We start from the raw sequence: 23,935 nt of genomic DNA, 5'->3' as shown, positions 1-23,935 counted from the left end.
GGTTTTTTTTAATACAGTCAGCACTTTTCACCTAATAAAATATCACAGAACACATTTATCCAGGAAAGACCTCTCCCAAAATAGGAGATTGGAATTAGACTGGCTAAAACAACTCCTACATCATTTCCTCGGGACATTTCATCAGGTGAGAAGGAGCATCATACATGAGAGAGCAACCTCCCACAGGCAGGCTGTAATGGAGACATGCACAGCTCAGGAAGCATGATGGAGGTCAGTGTTCAGCTAAATCAGATGATGTTCAGTGCTTGGCCAGCCCCAGCAGTTGGCTACAGAAAGGTAAGATATGAAAATAAACTCCTAATTCTGCAGGAGATTGTTTATGGAGCAGGTATTTCAGGTGGAAATGAAAATATCTGTATTACATGGGTTTAGATTTAGTTAATTCAAAGATAGATACTCCCACCTGGCATCCTGCATCCAGCTCTGGGGCCCTAACACAAGAGGGATGTGGTGTTTTCTCCACAGACAGAGGAGGCCACAGAGATGCTGCGAGGGCTGGAGCAGCTCTGCTCTGGAGCCAGGCTGAGAGAGCTGGGCTGGGTCAGCCTGGAGAAGTCTCCTAAAGGGAAGACCTTAGAGCAGCTCCAGTGCCTAAAGGGGCTGCAGGAAACCTGGAGAGGGGCTTGGGACAAGGGCCTGTAGGGACAGGCCAAGGGGAATGGCTTGAACCTGCCCGAGGGGAGACTGAGCTGAGCTCTTAGGCAGAAGCTCTTCCCTGCGAGGGTGCTGAGGCGCTGGCACAGGGTGCCCAGAGAAGCTGTGGCTGCCCCATCCCTGGCAGTGTTCAAGGCCAGGTTGGACAGAGGGGCTTGGAGCAACCTGCTCTAATGGAAGGTGCCCCTGCCCATGGCAGGGGCTGGAGCTGGATGAGCTTTAAGGTCCTTTCCAACCCAAATCAGCCTGGGATTCTATGGTAAATTATCAAGTCAGGTCAATAATGTCTGTATCAGGAGGATTACAAAGATACCTTACAGGAACAGCTGGATAACCAAGTCCTCTGTTTAGTTTAAACAATTTAAATCTGGAATAGGGCCACTTCACATTTATTCAGATGAGGCCAGGAGCAAACTCTCATGATATTTTAAACTTAAACTCTGCGGAAGCTATAAAGAATGTAACATCTGTGGGGCTCATTGCTGCTACTATAATCAGCCTTGATCAACTGCTATTCTAAACTGCTCCAAAAACCATGGCCATATCACAATTAAATGTCCCCAAAGGTAAAATGGCCCCGGCATAATGTGTGTTATTTCAAGTTAGTGGAAAGTATTTACACGCCTGAGAAGTATACACTTGGTACCTGTGCTCTTCGTGATGTACTCAACAAGCTACTTATGTCCAAACCACAGGAAGAAGTGAGTTAAATATGTCAAAATACTAAACAGCAGTCCTTGAATGATACTGGTGAAGACAAACAGAACCTATTTCCTGTCTTTTTTAGATGGAGGGGTCTGAGTTGGAGTTACCACTATGGTAAAGGAAAGATTTTGCCACACTGTGTGAAGTTCCATAGTTTTCTTTCCCACATTTGGGCAGAATAAATTAGTGGCTAACTGAAACCTATACCATTTGGAACTACAGATAAGCATTGCAGTGCAGTGTACCTCAGAGTGAGAATCCAGAGCAGGCCATGACAATTCCACACCAGCTATTTTATTGGAGTACCCTTGTCTGGAAATTAGAGATGCTTTCTGCTCTGTCCACATCGCCTGAGTGGCACAGTATGAGATCTACCTTGTAGAACAATTGTGGCCTCCTGACTTCTTTGCAATAATAAATCTGGGCTCTGGCTGACAACTCTGAACAGTTCTGCAAAAAGGACATTAGCAAAACCAGGAAATAAAAGGTATCATTTATCCTTTCAGCCTCTATGACATCCTCTGGCAAGAAGATCCACAGTTTAATTATAAATAGAAAGGAGAAAAATTATCTTTATTTGTTTGCTTCAAATCCACTGCCTGATTTTTAATTGGGAAACTTCTTATACTGTGATAAATGGCAAACAGTCATTCCTTCTCCCCCTTCCCCTGTTGTGTAAGAGACCTCTCACATATCTACCCTTGGTGACCCCTTTTCTAAGCAAAATCATCCCACTCTCTTATTCTCATTTTATGGGAGCCATTTCACAATTTAATTACGCATTCTGTGAAAAGCACTATCTTTGTCTTCAAACCTGCTGTGCAATCATTTAATTGGCTGCCCCTTGTTCCTGTGTTATTAGAAATAGTAAATAACTACTCCTTGTTCACATTCTATACACCATCCATAGTTCCATAGACCTCTATCATATCCCTCCTCAGCCATCTGTTTTCTGCGCTCACTTCTAGCTTATCGAGTCATTCTTTGTATAGAAGCTATTCCATTTAAAGATGATCTTTGTCACCACTCGCTACTTTCATTATATCCTTTGTAAGCAGGAATCAGCCAAACTGTGTGCAGCAGTTTGAGATTTAGATATATTATGGATTTACACAATACCTCCAAAATGGCTTTTTCCAACCAGTTTTGTTCTCTTCCTGATCGCTCTCACTGTTCTATCTGGCGCTCTGGATTTGTTTGGGTTTTGACCTGTGCTGAGCACACATTTGAGCTTTTCACAAAACTATCCACTGGGATTGCCTGAGCTCCTTCCCTGAATGCTAGGAATTAAATTAGAACTCACCTTTTGTATATTTGCTTCATGTTATTTCCCTGTCACCTGTTACTCTGCATTTTTGAACACTGAATTTCAACCTACCCAGCCATGCAGTTAACATGAAACCTTTCCCCCAATTTGCTGCTATCTTTATGTTTGATAATCCCAATAGCTGTGCACTATCTGCAAACTTCCTTTCCAAATTCTTCTAAGGTGTGCTATACAATTAGGGATAATGCCCAAGCACAGTCTCAAATCTAAACTTCTCTACCCCACACAGTGTCTGCACTCACCAGCATGGTCCCTGTAACAGAAGCTGCCAAACAAGACCAGTACATGAGCACATCCCTGAGCTCTTGTTCACACAGACAGGATGGACTGAGTCCAGAAGGAGTGAAATGTGCTGCACACAGCAGGTATCCCCAGCTGGTCTCTTGCTAAGAGTACTGAGGCCACGGAAGGCACAACGTGGATGGAAAATACCCAGGTATGGAGCTGATGATGCTAACACCTGCATTTGACAGTGGTTCTGAGCTGCATGATCCACAGGTGAGAGGATCAAACCAAAAAAGCATCTAGAAAAGCAAAGATACATCAACTTCAAGCTAACGGGGTTTGAGATGTACCTTGTAAAAGCTGGTAAATAACCTGGCAAGCATACACAGGCAGATAAACAGAAATCCCCCCTCAAGCTTCCACACATCTTCCTAAATCCAAAAACCTTCAGCAAAAAGAGTTCAAAATCTGGTACAATTTCAGTTCCTCTTTGGCATAAGAAAACACAACCAGGATTTTCCATTTATACACACCCAACTGTAAAGGATAAAGTCTTTTCCTTTGACAATGTAGTTGGACAGAAAATACAATGAAAAAAACCTAACCTGTGTGTTAAATCCTATGCTTAGGTGGTTTTAATGAAGTCAGTTTGCAATTTGAACTACCAGGAGAGTCAGCTACTAGCACTTTTATGCATAGATCCACGGATAGTGTGGATAGAGACATACCCATTTTGAAGTGTAATAGATGAAAAGAGACACTGTTATTGGCAAGCAGTTTATTCGCCCGCAAAATTCAGGTCAAATAACTCAGTCTGAACAGAATATTGGGCTCTGCTGATTCTGAATGAGGCTACAGGAACTGAAATGCAATTTGGCACAGCCACATTGCCAATCAAGGATAAAATAGAGGAAATATGTCAACTAGCAACAAAGGCAGAGGCAGTCAGGCTTTCTGTATGAAGTTGGTTCCTTTGGACCCACTTATGAAAACTTTGGAGTTATTCAGGTAAACAAGACTGCAGCAGAGCCCAGAAGTAGAAGTAAATATAAGAAAAGGAGGAGACCTGGGATTTGCTCACAGTTCTTATCAACTTATAGACATGGTGTGTGACTGAGTAAGTTCTCATTAGTAGAGGCAGTCGCTGAGGCAAACTCTACTCCTGTATATCTGGGACAATCCTACTGAAGCTAGCAGTTGTGCTCAGGCAAACCTGGGCTGAAAAAGTGGAATTTGAGCTGTCACAGACAATTTCTGAAGCTTTTACATTGCTAAGGGAGCAAGCAAACAAAATAAAATAGCAGTAGTTCATAAAAGCATCTGAAAAAATGCCGCTGAATTCAAAGAAGGGGATGTATTTTCCACAACTGAGGGATACCCACCATGTCTTGTGCATCCAGTGACCTTGTTAAATATACCAGTACAATAGATCACCTGCTCAAAAGCATACAGCAAATGCCCTGGTGTGAGAGAAGACCTTTCATTAAGGCTCATGCAGCCAGGTGCTGCAATGAATGCTATCAGGGTTTAGGAAAACACAGGCTCCTAAATGCTGTGGCTGCCAGTGCTCCAGCTGGAATGTCTAATTCTTGAATAGGAACTCCGGGGGGAGAACACCAACAAGCCTAATAGGCAGCAAGCACCTGGTTCATTGATATAAAAGTCAATAGTGGAGCAGCTTCGGCTGAAAGCCGGGGAATACACAGGTGGCCTTCCCATAATGATCTTCCCCATTGGGATCTGAATGTAGGATATTTTCTCCTGTAACAGAGCAGAGCTGGAAGAATCCATTTGTGAGTTGTTATCAAAATAATGGGTTTAGACCACATCCAGTTTCTTTGCATTGAGGTGCTGTTCATTGTTTCCTAGTCTGCATGTGGCAGGGCCACCTCAGAAGTGGATTGACTTCTCAGAAAGGTACCTGCCATTTAAGAGAGAGGCAGAACAATCTGGGTGACTTGCAACGCTTGTCCTAGAATCATAGAATCATGGAATGGCTTTGGTTGGAAGGGACCTTAACGCTCATCCAGCTCCAACCCCTGCCATAGGCAGGGACCCCTTCCACTGCAGCAGCTTGCTCCAAGCCCCTGTGTCCAACCTGGCCTTGAGCACTGCCAGGGATGGGGCAGCCACGGCTTCTCTGGGCACCCTGTGCCAGCGCCTCAGCACCCTCACAGGGAAGAATTTCTTATGAAGGGTGCTGTTCCACAGCTCCAAGTACCTCTGCTGCTTGTCCTCTGAAAAAGTCCTATGGGGACTTTGAAATAGAGACCACAGCCATGCCCTCAAGCTTGACCTGGAGCAATGGTTTGTGAAGGTAAAATGGAGCAAGAGCTCAGTCTGCCAGGAAATTTGCCAGTCACTGCTGATAGAAATGCAGTTTGTGATGTAAGTACTGATCACAGTGAGCTGGACTGAGACCAAAGCCATTTCATGCAGGCCACTGCACAGCAAAGAGAATTTTCAGTCTGCACTGACCTGGCCTGGATCAGCCCTAGTAGCCCTGGGATGCAAAAGTTTATAGTCTGTTACTGGTCCCAGTGGCCTACAAAACCCAGCCATTTTATGCACGTAAATATGTACTTCTGTATGCATGGAGAAGTGGGTAAGAAAGTTCAGAGGTCATCAATGAAAAGGGATATCAAGATGCAACTCACAGGTAGTTTTCCTCTAGTCTATAAATATTCAGTAATCCTAATAGGTACAAACGATCCCTGACCAGCTCTGTTTATGTGAGGAATGTATCAAAACACTGGGCATGAGATGTTTTGAATTCATGTTAATGAACTCAGACCTTCCAACATGCAGCCAGGCTGATAGGAAAACTTCAATACAACTGGGAAGTGACAGTGCTTTCTTTTCGAGAACAGTTTTCCAGCTCACTCTTAATTCGGCTGTATGGAACAGAGTGGTTCTTTTGTTGCCTGCTTGAGATCCTCTTCTTGCTTTGCATCCACTTGTGAAGTAATTTGTAAGCTTAAGAAAATTGATCAGATGGGTTTTCAGGTTTATCTTCCTGTAGAAGATACCAGGAAAATGCAAGTCTAAAGGACAGTGCATTCCTCAGAGTCCAGAACCTGGAAAGGGGGATGTAGGACACAGACACAGATAGCATAGAGGACCTGATTGTGCTACTGTGACTGATGGTCTCACTAGTATTCTCAGCTTTATCCACTTTCCAAGCACCATGTGAATATCATTTGTAACTTTTCCCAACATGGTTTCCCAGGGCACCGTTATAAATTCCATTTTTTTAAGTTATTTTAGTTGAATTTCCTATATCCCAGTCTTTCACTTTGCCCCCTGATCTAAACTCCCATCAATATCAGTTACCAAAGAGACTGCATTTCCTTCTTGCTGACTTTGGCAAAATGAACCTCTCCAAACTGTTCAGAGCACATTGAAACTTCCAGGTCTTTTTGCTGTTCCTTCAGGTGTATCCCACTACTCTCTTTGCAGCCAAGCTGGGACTTTCCCTCTTGTGCTGCTTCTTGCATCACCAGTGATAGTTCACCTTGGGCTGGTTTTGCCTCTCTGCTGCCTATGTCTCTATAATTAAAGGCTAGCTGAGGAATTAATCCTGGCTACAGTAGGATATTCCCAAACATCTTAAAATGAAGTCTACTAAGAACTTCTGAATAACTGAGGGAAAACAGGAAAAAAACAATAAATGGGAAAGAGCTCCAAGTCTAGGAGCATGGGAATCAATCTATTCCACTTCATGACTTAATATTCAGTATTTCTTTTTAGGGAATGGATGCATGGTACCTTTAACCTGGTTGTACAGGGAGGGGGTTATGTGAATTTGAGGTCCATCAGCCCTTCTGAGTGTCCTTTGCTAGCAAAGTGTCACAGGAGACCTGATAGAGAGACAGTGTTCCTACAATTAGGAAGGAAAGGCTAGGGGACTAAGGATATAAATCTGTGGAAAATAAGGCTCTTTTAGCCCCACTACTTAGAGGACAATTTATTGTACTTCATGGTATCATAGAATCATAGAGTCATCAAATGGTTTGGGTTGGAAGGGACCTTAAAGCTCACTCAGTTCCAACCCCTGCCATGGGCACGGACCCCTTCCACTGGAGCAGCTTGCTCCAAGCCCCTGTGTCCAACCTGGCCTTGAGCACTGCCAGGGATGGGGCAGCCACAGCTTCTCTGGGCACCCTGTGCCACCGCCTCAGCACCCTCACAGGGAAGAGCTTCTGCCTAAGAGCTCAGCTCAGTCTCCCCTTGGGCAGGTTAAAGCCATTCCCCCTTGTCCTGTCCTTACACGCCCCTGTAAAAAACCCTCCAGCTTTCTTGTAGGCCCCTTTAGGTACCGGAAGCTATTGTAAGGTCTCCACAGAGTCTTTGATTATTAATTAATAATTCCCTTACTGCCAGCTACAGCCCATGCTCAAACCCACCTGCATGGTGAGGATGCCTTGTTATGCCCATCGCCACTACTGCCCGCCATTCACAATGGTTCTGAGACACTGGATTATGAATACAAATAGGAAATCAGTGAGAAGAAAATGCATCTTCCTTGTGCATCGAGGTAATTCCTGAAATGAGACTGGGCAAACTATTGCTGTTGCCTGTAATACTCCAGTTAATTGGACAACTGCTGTGCCAGAAAAGCTTTTCCTCACCTCCAGCAAGTAAAATTTATACTGGTGGCTGGTAACAAGAACATCTTGATAAAATGGTTGAATTTATTTTATAACTATAAATGAAAAGAGCTCTTAACAAAGGGGGGTAACTGATATGCTCCATAAATCAAGGATAAAAGGACACGGGCTCTATTGAAGATTTTTTCCCCTCGTCTTCTCTTTTTCAACCTTTTGATGAGGTGCCCTGTTGCTCTGAAATGAGCTTCCACTGAAGTACTTCTGGAATTATCTCAAAGAGAAAGGGGATCATTTAAATGAGTTAAAGCCCCCACACCAGATCGGCTATCTCCAACCTTCGGTTCATTTGGTAGATGAAGAATTTTGTGGAATTCATAAGTAATTTCACTACTGAAGAAGAGGCTTATGAGACAAAGAAGTCTCATTCATTTTTTCTGCTTCCTTCTGAAGCGGGGAAGGATGATACATTCAGAATAAAGATGAAAGCAAATACGTAGAAGAGAAGAAAGAATATGATAAATTCGTACCTTCAGTATTTAGAAAACACCTACAGGCAATGACTCTTCCAATTGCTCCTGAACTACCTGGGATTTCAGTCCTTCAGGGAAAATTCAATTGAAGATAAGATATGGGGCTCTTTCCTATTTACTTTTTTTCCCCCTTTCAGTCAACAGAGAGAATTTTAAAGGTGTAGGACAGGACAGCAGCCTCCAATTTTCTTTTAATATAGAGGGAAAGATTGGTTTTATTCTCCTCTATTTTTTTCTTCAGGGAGCAGGAGATATTGTATGTGCCAGGAGGAAGCTGGCCATGGCTGGAATACTCAACAGGCTGCACCTGTAAGTTCCTTATGACCTCTATAAGTAACACAAAATTATGGTTCTCCTCATTTCTATAGAAGCAGAAATCGGTCATTTTCCTCCCTGGGTAGGCATGGGGTGGACTAAGGCTAGCCTGGCACTGAGATCATCCATTAGCAAGCTTGTCATACAGTTCCTGTGTATTTGAATGGGTTTATAGCACTGTAATATATATCTGTTTTACAAAGTACTCAAGCTATTGCTTATTGTGTGTTACACGGACTGACTTCTACTCCGATGTGCAGGCAGGCTGTAAACTTGTACTCCAGAGTAAACCTTGAAAGCAATTTGCACCCCTGTGGCAGAGCAAGCATTATGCTGAGGAACTCTGGCATGCCAGACAAAATTGCGGACTTAGAGACCCAGATTAAGCCTGTGTTTCAGTCTTTCAGTGCACAGATTCCTACTGAGCTCAGCTGGAGGTATAGATGCATAAGCACTTGTATGAGAATATACTTGAAAGACGTTGTTTTATTATGCTTTTAAAATGCCATTTTGATGCAACATCAACAGCAGATGCAAATGGTTATAGATGCACAGGACTGGGATATACCTTGGAAAGTCTTAGGGAACCCAAGTGACAATCCAAAAGCTGAAAAATCTTCTGGAAGAGGTAATCACTGCATAGTTTCCATACTTGCCTGGGCTGTGATTGGTTTGTATGGGATCTACCAGTATATCCGAGGAACAGAAGAATGTCAGAATGGATTCTTTCATTTTGGTGATGAAGTGCTAGCTTTGCTTGCCAGCATGCAGGGCTCAATAAAAGCAGACAGGCCTTCAAAAAACTGCAGCATAAATAGATGAACTCTTTAAAGTAATATAAGTTCTGTCATCTAGAAGTGAAATATAGACCTAAGTGCCCACCAAAGTAAAAGCTGACCGCACATTCTGCAGATAAGTGTTAAAGTTTTCTCAGTGTGTCTTGGCTGAGAAATGTTTTAACTACACATTTCCTTGCCACAATAGACAGAATGAAAGCATTTGAAGTCAAATCCATTTTTCAAAGGAAGCAAACAAAGCATCCATAAGGAAAAAAGGCCTATCACAGGGTGAGGTCTCCAGGTAGCCACTCTTCTGAGGGAAATTGCAATTAGCTGTGCAATAGGGAAGGTGAACTTAGCTGCATTGCAACAGCATTTATGATTTCGGTAGCTAGAATGTCGATAGTGACGTGCAGGGGGTTGGTTTCAAGATTGCCTTGTGAGACAGAAGGTCAGGATTCCTGTGGTCTCCTGTCATATTTAATTCATATCCTCTAGCCTTCTTCACCATGTTTATTGAATTACAGGAATAAAATTAAATGAACCAAAAACAAAAGAAGAGAGGACACGGCCAGTCCTGATTTCTTTTACGTCCTTATTGCACAGCTGACTTCAGTGGGCTTGTAAGAGAGCATCTTAAAGCAGAAATTGGAAGGAGGGAAAGGTGCAATTTAGTATAACCCCTTTCACTACCCCTATAATTGCATCCAAGTAATTTATTGCAAGGAGCGACTATTTGCATGTGGGAGGAAGAATCCATTTTTTACCAGTCAAGAATCTCCCTGTATAGTTTTTAAGGCTAACCTTTGTGTACTCCCTGTGTGTGTTTATCAGATTCCTTCTTGCCACAAACGAGGTGGCAGTAGGATGGCTTTTCAAAACCATTCTTTAGAAAAGCATCACTGGCAATTCATCACATGAGTACTAAGAGGCAGCCCTCACATACATTAAAAATAAGTTTCAGGGAAGTACCCTATTGGCATCCTTACGATGATGATTCCCTGCAATCCTCTTAGTTAAATTGATACAGCCTTTATCCTCCCTTTCCAAGTGAGATGCAACAAGCACAGGGTTTCCAACAGGCCTGCAGCGTGCAAGCCTCCTCTATTGCTGGAACATATAGGGAGGAGCTCTAGATATGCTCTGTGATTTTGGGATGAAGATTTTTGTTGTGTCCTCTCCACTCCAATTATCCTGTTTTTATTGTCCTGTATACTGCCTCCAAGAACCAGGCTGGTTTGGGTACAATTGTGGAGCACTGATTTCTCAGCTACTTCTTTCATCAAACCTACACATAGTGTCTGCACTGTGGTTTAGACATCGTACAGTTAAAATAGAGCAATCCCCTGGTGCCAGCACAGTCATATCAGAGCAGTCATATCAGAACTTCACACGAATCACCTGCACTGGTACCCAGTAACATCTTTATAACAGTGTCATTTGGGTTTAGAGCTAGGTGTTGACAAATCTTGTTGGCTGAGTCTGACCCAAAATACTCTTCAAAAAACGAATGTTTTGAAGTTCCATCCAAACCTGCAAGCTCACCAACATTTAGCCTTGGCATTTGAATTGCTGGAAATGTCACAGCTAATAAATAATGTATTATTTTCTGAGCTACAATGTACATTTTTAGTTTAAACCTCAAATCTGCTTAACTTCCAGAAATTCCGTGTTCTGCTCACGTACGTGTCAACCTATGGGATGGCTGCCTTTCCACTTAATACATTTAATGAAGGTGACCAGATGCTTTGTGTTTTTAATGGCTTGTTCTGCATCCCAACAAAATGTCCCTGTTTTGGCTGCGACTGCAGATGATTCATTCTGAAACCCAGCCCAGCTGCCCTGACACAGCCGAGGCAGGGCACAGTCAGAAACCAAGCCATCTGTGCAAAAGAAGTGGGCTGGAGGAGGGCTTTGTCAGGGAAAGACTGTCATTTCTTTGTCACTATGTTTTCGAGGCATCCAATAACCAAAAAGTCCTACGGATCCAACCTCTCTGTCTTTGCAGTTAAATTGTGCAGTTATAGCCCATGTCCCATCATACTCTCCTCCTTTCCCCCTTACTCAGAAACCCTTCAGCCTGCTCTGCTATGTAAGCTCATGTGTAGATCAAATGTTTCTGTAAAATGTAAGATGTTGCTTCCACTTTTGTTCTTTCCAATCGTATGGAAAAATTCCTGACCCTGTAGCTGCATCAGCCAAATCTCATGCTAGAAAAAGCAAGAGGGATTCATTTATGGCTTTTCTGGCTAATTAGCTCAGCCCAGTTCTGTATTGGCATCACTCTGTTGTCAGCACAGGCAAAAGAGATATCCTGCATTCGCGAACACTTGCGCAACTCTCTTGCAGGCTTGCCGAATTCAAGGGCAAAATTCAACCTGCAGGCAAAGCTCCCCATAGCCTCAGCAAGAGGCAGGCATGAATATTTGAAGGCAAAGCCTGGTCTGGAGTGTGTCATTGAGATAAGCCACTTCAAGCCCTGAGAGGGTTCTGGCCCCACAGCATCCTTCTCTTGACCTGCAGGCTGCGTTGAAGCAGTGCTGACACTTCTCCCTGCCCAGACGCTGGAGCACACAGGAAGAGAGTGGTGGGAAGGAAAGGTTCCTGTCAAGTTTTCTTTACAGCCTATGTTCTGTAGCATTTGAAAGAACCATTGCAACTCAAGTATTCTGCAATGCATACGAATGACAAATACGCTTCAGAGGCAATAAATTAGCAATTTCAAGGCTTTACTTCCCCTCATGGACTAATTGCCAGAGATTATAGTATATTATGAGAAAGCAATGATACTAATGCCTAAATATGCTTCAGTGATTATAGAGCTATTCTCAATAACCAAGCTGTTTAAATGTCAATGCAAGAAAGCTCTTTATTATGAGATTAAATATTATTTTGAAGCAATAGGAACTTCCCAGGCTTCATGCCTGCAATAATGCTGTCTTGGAGCAATATATATTGGACAAAATATGGGCTTTTTAAAACGTGTATGGTGAAGGGTCCCAAAATATTTTTGTGCTGCAGACTTGAACAGCATTCCTGATAAGAAAGAGGATTTTGATATCTTTTTATTTTGCATTTGTTATTAACATGCTGCTGCCTTCATTCCTCCACCTTATGTTAATACCTGCATATCACCACTGTACAGAGAAGATAAAATCAGTTGTTTGTTACTGTAAGAGAATCAAAGCTCCAAGCCCTTCTTGTTTTCACAGCTCTAAGTACTACTGTCTTGCACAGATGCTTTTGACAGCCTTACCCCTCACACCTAAATAAATCTGTTTATAGCCAGCTCTGAGAGAACTCTTGGAAACGAGACAGAAGTTCCAACTTTCAGGTTCAGCTGTTGACATGAAGCAGAGAACAAAATTTGTGTCTTTAAGCCATAACTCCAGTTCCACAGTTCTGGAGATGACAGTTGGTGTGGATTTAAAGTGGAGGGAGGCTGAAAAGCCTAAAAGCATTTAGCATCCCACTGATCTCCTATAGGACTCCCACACGCTATGGATCTTGTCACACGGCTGCACAGCCTTCTCCTTATAGATGACAGCAGCATTATCACCCCTCAGAATAAGACAGTGATTTTTCCTAGAAAACCCTAAACACTGCAGTTGGTATGATGTCCACCAAGTCTCATAACTGCAAACCAGAAGAGTTCCAGCATAGAAAAAGATCATAATATCTCATGATCCCTAGGATTTGAAGGTATCTATTCATCTCATTTTGAGGTTGTAACTTAAACCAATAGAGGGTAAAGCTCACATAGGAGGCTGCTAAACGTCCTTGGAAGTTCTAAATATATTCTAAAATCATAAAAATACCCTATAAATATAAGAACTTGGGAAATGTCTTTGTATCTGAAGCTTGATTTCTAATAAACTTAGTAATAATAACTAGTAATTACTGCAACAGTATAGAAAACATCAAGATAGGCCTGTGGGGACAGAACACGTAAAATTCAGGACATGCATTGCAGAAAGACAACTGCTAATGAAATTGTGGTGGAATTCCCTCTTGAAAATAATTGTTCTGGTTAGGAAGTATTGTTTCTTAAGCATAGCTTGCAGATCTCCTCCATGGTGTGCTCCTGTAGTGAAGCAGTACTTCATACTTGGATGACCAGGGAACTTACCAGCCAGAGTTCCATTATGCCCATCTGTAGCAGGACTGGATACCTGGATCCATGTCCTAACACCTTCTGCTGCAACCTGGCTATCTTTAAGTTTGCATTTTTGTTGCTTCATCTTGGCTGATTTCTTCAGCCATTTTTTACCCCATCTATAAAATGTACTGCTTGTTTACCTCAGAATGTCTGAAGCTCTTTCTGATGCTCAGGTAAAAGACACCTGCCATGTATGCTCAGAAAAGACATAAATTGCTCTATCATTTGTACCATTTTCAAAGATCTATTAAAATCACAGTGTGACTGACAGGGAACATGCTGAAAGGCCATGAGAACTCTTTTTACTGCTCTTCCAGGCATACAATAGTTTGATAACTTTTTGTTTTGTCTTGCTTAGAATATATGACTGGAAACCATGTCTTTATCCTTACAACACTAATGAAGTTACAATACTAATGTTGAGTAAACTGTAAGTAAAACATTGACACTGCTCAAAGGAGAAATATGTGGATTTATAGTAGAATAGGGGAAAAGTACCTGCATTTGGCTCTTTTATGCAAATATTATTTGAAACCAGATTAAATTCCTCTTTTCTGAAACACCCCATTATTCCCAGCTCTCACTTACCATGTATCCTGGTGCACACATACACCTCCCCGTGATGCTGTCACAGTCTGCACCGTTCTGGCAGGGGCAGGTCAGCTGGCAGCCTTCACCATAGTACCCAAGGGGACAGGTTTCATTGCAGTAGAGTCCAGCCCAGCCAGCTTTGCAGCTACACTCTCCAGACAATGGATGGCAGCTAGTGGAGAGAGACAGACACCAAGGAGATGAGGACTGAAAGAAAAATACAGTCTGTAACCAAGAGTAGGGCTGGAAGGGACCTTAAAGCTCATCCAGTTTCCACCCCCTGTCACGGGCAGGGACACCTTCCACTAGAGCAGGTTGCTCCAAGCCTCATCCAACCTGGCCTTGAACACTGCCAGGGATGGGGCAGCCACAGCTTCTCTGGGCACCCTCTGCCAGTAGCAAAGAATTTCTTCCAAATACCTAATCTAATTCTATTCTACTCTAATTTGGGTTTTAAAGTGAGTGCTGCCTCAGCAGAACTTTTCAGCACGGACTGGTAGAAAGGAAAGTGCTTTGGAAGTGAAAAATTTCCTTGGAAAAACAGTTTTGCAGGGAATATTTAGCCATAGTGAACAGAGCTGATCACTACCTGAAGCCTTGGGATTAATTGGGGCAGGAGTCAATAGGAGCCCTGGGACTAAATCTCAGCTGTGCAGGGGAATGAGTCAAGTTCCATTCTGCTGAATAATGAGCATTGCAGCCCAGCATTAATCTTCTGGCTTTCATTTCTATTCAGACAATTCCACACTGCTGTGAGAGCACACAGAGAGAAAAGTAGAACAGAGAATCAAGCCCAAAAAACTGGACAATGCCTGATCCTTCTGTATCTGCTGGGTGGCAGGCTTGACTTATTCCTTTGTTCCTCCTGCTATGAAACAGTTTATTCACCAATTTCTCTTCTACAAACAGAAAAAGCTTATCCCAGCTTTTCTTAAGGCAGTAACTTCCCACAGCAGGAGCCACACTGAGGCTGTGGTGGGGGCAAGGGGAGGAGGAGAAGGCTGGCGATGTGATAAGTGTCAGTTTGGTGAGGTGAGGTTTCCAGGGGATGGGAGGGGACAGTACAAGGAGGTGTCCAGTCTGGGGAGATGAGGTGGTCAAAAGAGACAGAAGGCAGTGGAGAGGGAATCCAATCTTTGGAAAAGGACCTCACTCGCACTGTGTAAGGCTTCCCCTAAGAGCTCAGCATGATCTGGGTGCCCCTGCAGCACAAGGTTGTCCCATAATAGCATTGCCTAGCCCTCAGTGAGAAAGATGAGGAATACTACACTACAAATCATATTTTCTTTGTTATTCTCAGAACAAGAACAATAAAGAAAGAACAGGGTTCTACAGGGTGGCACCTCTCTATGGAGCTGTCTCCTGCTTTCTTGCCTCATAGAAACTGTTTATTTTCCTTTATGATTATTTATTGCTCTGGTTTAATACTGCAGACACGACTGAATGGGTTCCTTTACACCTATAAAATTAATACTGTATATGTTAATTTTCAAGGTAACCTCATAAAACGTAATTTCCAAGCATGCGTCTGGCAATTACTGGTAGGAGAGGTTAGTCATATACTGTTGTGACTAAGAATGATCAGATTCCGTGAGTGTCATATGTTTCATCATAAATAGTGTTTCAGTGACTAATTAAACCAATTCATCAGCTTAACAAAGTACCAGCCATGAAATTCTTCTGACAAAGCAGTCCCTGAAATTATGGCTGTTCACAAAGCACCTCTTAACATAAAGATGAAAATAATAAAAGCTTGCTTTTTCCCCCCTCTGTGTCTATTAATCATTACCTAATAGGAGCAGAAAGCTAAACATTAAAGAACTATTCTAAAGTGGATTTCTTGTTTCTCTGTTTTCACTGCTGCTGTTTATATTACACACTTCCATGAGAACCGCTTCTGTTGGCTAAATTTAATCTTTCAAAGGTAATATATGATCATGGCAGTCCGAATCGGCCTGTGACAATTCAATTGAAAATAGTATATCCAGGGAGAATTTTGACTCCAAGGTTGTCTCCTTTTTGCATGCATGCAAGCTCACACGCACTAAAATGAGAAGCAAGAAACAGGTTTTGTGGAAGAGTCTGCAGGAGACAGGAGGCTTGGACTCCAAATCAAAGTGAAGTAGAAGGTTGAGACCATATTCTGCTCTGCTAAAGCCTTATCCACTCTTTCATGAGGCTATGAGCTAGGAAAAGTCCAGTGCAGATGTTTGGGTCCCTGCATCCGTAGACTCTTTACATTGAAGCAAGAACAATTTTGTTACCAGCCTAAGCATGTAAGAGTTCTGGTTTTCTCCTAGGCAGTCTTTTAGTGCTCTGAAATATTTGTCTTTTGCTGCCTTACAGACTGCTGGCATTGTAGGATCAGGAAAAAGCCTCCACATTAAAGTCCAGAGTTATGGTACCCATAACAATAGGTCTGGATAGGTAGCAGCAGTTGGTGAACAGTCTGTACAGCAAGGGAAGGGAAACTAGCAGAATCAATCTTTCTAAAGCATTTGTCAAACCACACAATAACACACACTATAGTACTATGGTAGCCTAACAAGCAAAAGGATCTCAACATAGCTAGGTCTGAAATGAAGTTGCAGGCTGTGTCCAGCCAGGAGACACAGGAGACTTTCTCAGATACAGAGAACACAATGCCTCAAATCAAAACCACTTGTTTGACACTGAAGGTGGCTGGGATTTAGATGTCTAACCAGCTGTTCTTGTCCCAACCCTGTCAGTGAATCCCTCCATGTACCTTACTCTTTCTGCCTTCATTTTTCCCATTTGTAAAATGATGATGCATCCAGACTGGACAGTGAACTAAATGATAGTTGCATTGAGGCATTCATGGCAAAGGTGTTAGGGCAAAGAATACGAAATACAGCTAGAAATGTGAATTATTTGCATAATTCCTTCCTTCCTGCTCTGGATAGCTTTCTAGGTCTCAGGAGTCCATGGAACACTTTGGCAGCACAGCTTACAGCATATGGAAGGCACTTCTCCATGCCACTAATAAACTGGAATCAAGAAACACACACACAGTTCCTCCAGAGAAGGTTCCCTGAATGCATGGATAAGAGTCCATCCTCCCTTCGACAGATCCCAGACAGCAAACCCACTCTTGAAAGACTCTGGCAGTGTTACACATTAGTATTGTGCATTGAATCTTAACAACTTCTATTTCTTCAAATCTCTTGCATAACAGGAAGGAATCGTGTCGAAACCCTAGAGTGAATGCAAGCAGCCAAGTGCTCCTCTGGCTCTAGGCCAGGTAGAGGCAGAAACGAAGCTGTCCACCATGCACAACACGGCAAGAGAAGGAGATTGTTCCATGGCTCTTGCTGCAGTCTGGGAGCTAGAATATGGTCCCTGGTTTTTGACCCACATTTACAGCCATAAAGGAACCTTTATTTTTAACTCACTAGCTGAACTGAAAAACACAAAGTCTTTTTTTGACCTTTAAATTTTTTAAGCATCTAATTCTGAGGAAATCTGAGGAAACTGGGTAACTTTCTTCAGGCAAATTGGGAGAAGAAATCCTTTCGACAGCACAGTCTGTTCCAATTGCTGAATTTGTTCTCCACACATCTTTCAGCCAAAACAACTTCTTCCCAGTGAATTTCCTGACGTTCTGTTTATACACTAGCACTAGTCATCTCATCTTAATTAACAACAGCCCTAAACCTTATTTAACAGTATTTTCTGCCTTTTGGTGTCCATACTAAATCAGACTCGTCCAAGCACATTGTTGACTTCGGTCAAGGCAAAACTTCATGCAAAGTACATAGGGTTTGGACCTTCAGACTTCTCAGTGTTGAGGCAATAATTGGATGCATCTCTGGAGATGTATCCATTTCATTTCATTGTCACAGTGCCTTCCTTCCCTTCTCATGTCTCTGACCTGGGAAAGACATTACTAAAGGCATATGGCTCTGCGTTGGCTCCTCACCAGTGTTCAGGACTATTCCAGGTGTCCACTTCTCTCTCTGCTTTTCAGAAGAGCAAGCCAGGATTATGCCTTTCTGACTATTGTACACTGGGCTTTCTGCATAGGGGAATTTTCATAGGTGTACCCTTCGCTGTGGAAGGACAGGACAAGTCACCAACACATTCTAAACTACCTAACTCTGGGGTTGTTCACAGGTTCCGTACAAAGTGCCTTTCAGCGTGCTTTGATGCAGAAATTATTGGATGATGCTCTTCAGCCATTACTATGCAGGAGGTTAGACTAGATGATCACACTGATCTCTTCAGACATTAAAATAGATATATGAAAATAGAAAAGCTGATTGTGTATTTCTTAATGTTCCTCCCCAACCTGCTCCTCAAAGCTCTCAAAACCTTCTATTCCAGCTCTTGAATAACTAAATCAAATGAATCAAAACCACTGACAGAAATAAGCAAGCTTCCATCACCTTCTTTCAGTGTTTATATATAATTATCCTGCCCACCAAGGTATCACTACAAGTAGCCAACAGCTTAAACTGCTTCTAGAGAAAATAGATGGCTGTCAGTAAACGAATCACTTTGGAAGACCAATTCCAGTCATGATAAAGATTCAGCAGAAGAATGGGAGGAGATATGTGGGAAGTGCACTGTATGGGACTGGTTAAACAATCAGTGGAAAGATCCGTACAGAATACGGAGTGCCTTTGGAGAAGGTCATTTTCCATCAACTCTGACACTCCTTGGCTCAGGAATTGATGGCACTCTAAGGAGTTCATTGAAAAGTGGAAAGCTGAAATACCATAGATGAATGAAAGAACATTTACTGATCTGCAGCTGGCTGGTATCTCTTTGTTCCGGAACAGCAGTGATAAGATGTAGGGAAAAGGGAGATTTTATCAATGGAGAGACTAGACTCATTTATTAAGGAAATGGAGATACCATCTGAGCAGAGGAGGCTGCCAGTGAAGCTGATGGAGCAGTGATGGGAGGGAAGGCATTAAAACATATCTGTCATGCACATGGTGTGCCCAGAAAAGAGCTGCGAGAGGATTCAGTCCAACTTGAGCCCTCATCTTTCTCCACAGCTGGATCGTGCCAGTCTGTTCTTTCAGGAAGGATCTTCTGGCAACCCCCCAGAGCACCTCTTTGAGTAACCCAGGATGAATTCTTGTACCCTCAAAACCAAAGCCTCCCCCCACTAAAAGACTTTTACTGAATTGAACCCTTAGCTGAGAAAGAACAGCCAAGTTCAGGCCTGCCCGTGGCCTGCAGTCCTTCCCCTCTGCGTACAGCTTTATGGGAAAACAAGCACACAAGCAGCTTTCTGCAGGTCAGGAGTTGGGGTGAGGACCAACATGTCAGCTGCTGTCCACAAGTGCATTTTCACCCTCCAGGTCACATGAAGAAGAGCTTTCACAGAGGAGCAGTTTAGCTTGTATTTACCACAGGTTTTATCCTTGCACACTGGTGGGTGCTGCAGAGTGGTGTGACATGCAGGAATTCACACCTTAGCTCACTGCCGTAACTCCTGACACCCCTATCCTTGGTACAACACAACATTAGCTGTTTGTGTATGATGCTCTGCTCATGCCTTATGGGTATTACTTTTTTTGGCCATGATTTCATGATACACAAAATAATCAGGAGTGATAGAAGCCTGTTGTACAGAGCTCCTCTGAGGTGTCAAACACTGGTTCCTTGCAGGCAAACCCAGCAGAGCTCTGTAGAGGACTCGTATCATCAGAATTACAAGGCTTTTAAATAATCCATTGTGAGCTTTGACTTTCAGTTAAGCAAAGCCTCACCATTCACAGCTGAACTTGAATTCACAAGAAAGGTCACCTGTTTATTTCCAAGACTGAGACAAATGGAGTCTATCTCAAGCACACAAACAGATTTGCCTGAAGTGGAGGGTGTGTGTGAGTGTGTGTGTGCATGCACACAAATTAAGTGGGATTGCTTGCATGCATAATTGAGGAGAGTGTTTGTATTTTCACAGGCTGCAGGACTGCAAGGTAGGTTTGCCATCATCAGCAAGGCAGTCAGGTCCCTGCCTGTCTGGTTGAAAACTGAAGAATGTCCGTATCAAGGGCAGATTTGCTTGGGCATCAATTATCCCCAGTTCCCTCTGAAGCCTACATCATCCTGACTTGGCTATGAATGCTTAACATTAACAGACAGAAAACAAAGGAAATCAAGTGGGAGCTGAGGGGCTCAGCATCTTGCAGGCGTGGCAAGGAAATGTGGGCACTCTAGTCCAGCAGAATAGCCCAGGCCAGGGTGGTTTTGCTGTCCACGCTCCCTTTACTGCATGTGAGGAAGTAAGGAATCTCCAGATAGCAATTCCAGCAGTCAGTAAACAAGGCAAGAAGTTACAAAAGGTAAATAGGATAATAAACAAGACAATAAGGAGGAGTCTCAAATTCTTCCTTTTCAGGGTTTGAGAAACTTATTGAAGCCTACAGTGGGAAAGTAAATTCAACCTATCTCATGTTAGGTGCTCAAGTCTGTTTGCGGCTCTAGCTCTTAGTAGTGAGAACCTCAAGAATCAGGTCCTAAAAAAGGCAAAAGGGAATAAAACATCAAAACCCAACCTTTTAAGTGGGGTTTATTCCATTTTAGGGATATTTCCCTGATCTTTATTTTCCTGAATATTTCACATGTACACATATTGAATGAAGAGCAAAAATAGGCACACATGAGAAGTCTACTTTGACAATGTCAATGTCGTTACAGTTCCATAGGCTGACTTGAGGATATTGATTTCAGTCTATTTATACATCTGCCTCAAGTGTTTTCAACAAGGTAATTTGCCACGAGACATAAACTGAAGCAAATTAGGTTTCATTTTGAAAGTCCCTTCGCTGTCTATGGATCTAACAGGAAAACCCATGTCATAAAAAGAGACAAAGTGATGGATTTGAGTAAATATATCCCTATTTTTAAACTTCAGTGGGTCATTTGACATACATATGGGCATTGTATGACAATTCTTATGCCTAGAAGACTACAGCTACAGTATAAGGTCATATGCCATGTTGTTTCAGGCTGTAGAAGAACTGTTTTGATGGTTAACAGATACATGCTTAGTAGCTGGCTGGACTGAGGCTCATGGTTCCAAACCTAAGGTCATTTAAATCAAAGGTTGCAAGCCAGATAAATTGTCTGTGTTCTTAATTAAAACTAGAGCAGAAAAGGGAGTGGGTGCAGTTAATTACATATTTTCCCAATGCTTTTATTTGACCAGTCCCTACACTACTGTATGATTCATTGTACATACCTGAGAGTGTTGGTAATATTGCAAGGACATCTCTTGTTGCATTTCAGGCCATAAAACCCTTCTGGACACATTCTTTCTTGGCAATAAATCCCTTTAAATCCAGGATCACATATGCATGCTCCATTTACATGGTAACACTTTGCACCATTTTGGCAGTCACATCTTTGTGTGCATTGAAAGCCGTATGTCCCAATAGGACACTCTTCTTGACACCTGCAATGAAGTATATGAGACAGGATCCAATCAAATGCTGTAGCTTAGTCTGCTTCTGACTTTTACACAGGGACGTTGTTGTTGATGAATGAAGTACAAAATTATTGCTCATTTATTTGAGTAATATACTGTGGATGATGATATCAGTGGAGTGGTGCGATATCTTGGGCACACAAAGTGCTGTTAACTGAAAGTGCATTAATCTCTTTCTAATTATAGCCTGCAAAATTTGCATTAGTTAATATTACCTTAGTTAACAAAGTGCATTCTTGTTTCCTGGACCTTGACAATCCCATTCATCAACCATAAGAAATTGATAGGGAATAAGATACTTTATAAAAACCCCCTCATCTCTTTGCTTTCTCTTTATTACAGAAGGATCATGCACCTTCTTTAAAAGCATATGGTCCTCTTAGTGGTAATGAGGACTGAAAGGGAATGTGCTCTATTAAGTAATACTGAGTAAAGTGCTCTCCAGCAATGTGTAGTTTTACTTTCCCTCCATGCTGTCACTGCACCAGATTTATACCAGCTAGGAGAAAATAGACTCCTTTGTCTTTTTTGTGTGTGTTCTGAGTAACTAAAGCTCAAATTTGCTTTTCATCTCCTACTCCAGGGATGCTCAGTAGTATAAAATCCCAAGACAAATCACTTTCACGCTCCTTAGTGTAGTATGTTCTCCAAAATTGCCCACATTTTTAATATTTGAACCTGCAAACGCTATACACAGATTGCTTTAAATTGCACCTTCCACGCACTGTTTAAAATATGTCCCTACTGGATACATGATGAAATCTGCCAAAAAGTCTCTTTCGTTGTCCTACACAACCAGTTTCAGCGTTCCTAATATTTCCTACTTTGAAAAGCTCAACTAAGGTCCTACAGAAAGCAGCTGATTCTGTGCTTGACACAATTCAGTGGTTTCAAGATTCTGCAACGAGTCAGTCCTACAGTTTACATGATCCACCGTGAAATACAGACAGACCTTTTCAGTTAATAACAAACAGAAAAAGAAGCCCAGAAAAGTGCAATTCCCTTATCGCATGGATGCCAGATATTGGAAATTGCCTATCAGCATTAATTTAATCCTGAGCATTGATTAAAATGTATACTGTAAACTCAGTGGATAGAGGCAATTGTTAAATGCCTTTCTGCAGGTCATTTCACAGCTGGCAGGTGAGAGTTAATATTATGATCAGTAATAAAAGATTAATGTGTGGTGCAAGCCAGGCAAAACTGCACTGAACACAGTCAGTGTATAAGAAGAGCGTTAGTTTTGCAGCTTTAGATGATCACAGTTTCCTAAAAATAGATAAACAAAACAAAAGGCCTAGCTAATGATTTAACTGCAGCAAGCATCCACGCAGCTACTAGTTACACAATTCAAGTTCAGGAGTTCAGATTGGATCCAAAGAGAGAAAAGCCTGCTACAAATAGGAAAGGAAAGAGCCCAGGGAATCACCAGTGGCACTGGATGCTCTCCCTGCTGCTCTCAGGGAAGTTCAGCTGCAAAGGAAGAAACCTACAAAGAATGGGTAACATTAGGACTGAAACACTCAGAGCAAAAGAAATGCAATGAAGATCATATTAAGATGCCTTATGCCTCTGCTGCTGTATACAGCTCTACTAGTTAGCAGGAGAACACTGTACTCAGCGAGATGAACACTCAGTCAATAGTGCACTGTATGATCCTATATTTATAGAAGATGAAGCATTACCTAGCAGGGAGAAAAGCATCTGGAAATGAAATATTGACGACCTAATCTATTTACATAATTAGCCTTTTTCTACTAACAATTTAACCAACTTACTTATTTGGAGATCAAGCAGCTACCACTAATGAATTTTATACAAAGAATGCTAATAATGTCTCCTCTGGAACATAAGAATAATCACAGCAGGAATTAGCTTTCTACTTAAACATCTTTCCTTTGCAACATATCTATCTAATGTGTCCATAGCACCATTAACAACCAGATACATTGTTCAATTAAATTACAAAATGAGCTGCTAAGCCCTAGTTATGTTTCTTGTTTAATTTACATTGCTTTCTGCCTATCTGGGGACATTCGTATTATAATATCCACTGAACTTTAATATGTACTATAATTATTTGGGTTGGGATAGGATAATATGGCTGTCACCTGTACAATTAATGAAAGCAATTTCGGAAAATATTAAGCATAAGACAGCCTGTTTAACAGATGAACTTACCCCACACACCTACATGCTTTCCAGATATGTTTTCTTCACAGAATAATGCTGTAAAAAGTATTTTAGGCTTTTCTGTTTGTTTATTTTGAAACCATGCTACACTTACGTAGCACACACAAATACTAAAAGCCATCCAAAACACACTAACCTGCAGATTGCCATCCTGTAGAGAAAAGATGCAGGTGCAAACACAACAACAAGGGAATTAGTCTGCTCATAGAGTTATAACAAATGTGGTGTTTGTTCTGTGAGCTTTAGTTTTAACAGCAATATAGAAAACAAAGTTCAAACCGTATGTTTGCTTTTCCTGTCAGCTGCTCAACTCTCAGACCCCCCATCCTCAGCTTCTAACTGCGCTTCTGCTAGTATTCCT

At 42.1% G+C, this 23,935-nt stretch overlaps 1 protein-coding gene across 3 annotated transcripts in view; it reads right to left on the bottom strand.

Moving 5' to 3' along the window:
- MEGF11 (multiple EGF like domains 11) overlaps positions 1-23,935 on the bottom strand; it is a 265,656-nt gene that overhangs the window by 63,756 nt on the left and 177,965 nt on the right. For all 3 annotated transcript variants that reach the window (XM_061371167.1, XM_061371166.1, XM_061371168.1), the window contains 2 exons: positions 21,136-21,348; positions 13,914-14,088 (listed from right to left, as the gene is read on the bottom strand). In XM_061371167.1, the coding sequence (XP_061227151.1) occupies positions 13,914-14,088; positions 21,136-21,348 (388 nt within the window). The remainder of the gene's footprint in view (positions 1-13,913; positions 14,089-21,135; positions 21,349-23,935) is intronic.

This window comes from Neopsephotus bourkii, unplaced genomic scaffold (assembly GCF_033783945.1).
Source record: "Neopsephotus bourkii isolate Nb327-2 ecotype Australia unplaced genomic scaffold, CSIRO-AGI_Nbou_v1 NB_1572, whole genome shotgun sequence".
Taxonomy (NCBI): domain Eukaryota; kingdom Metazoa; phylum Chordata; class Aves; order Psittaciformes; family Psittacidae; genus Neopsephotus; species Neopsephotus bourkii.
The sequence above is the reverse complement of the archived record's forward strand: the minus strand, read 5'-3'. Positions and strand labels throughout refer to the sequence as shown.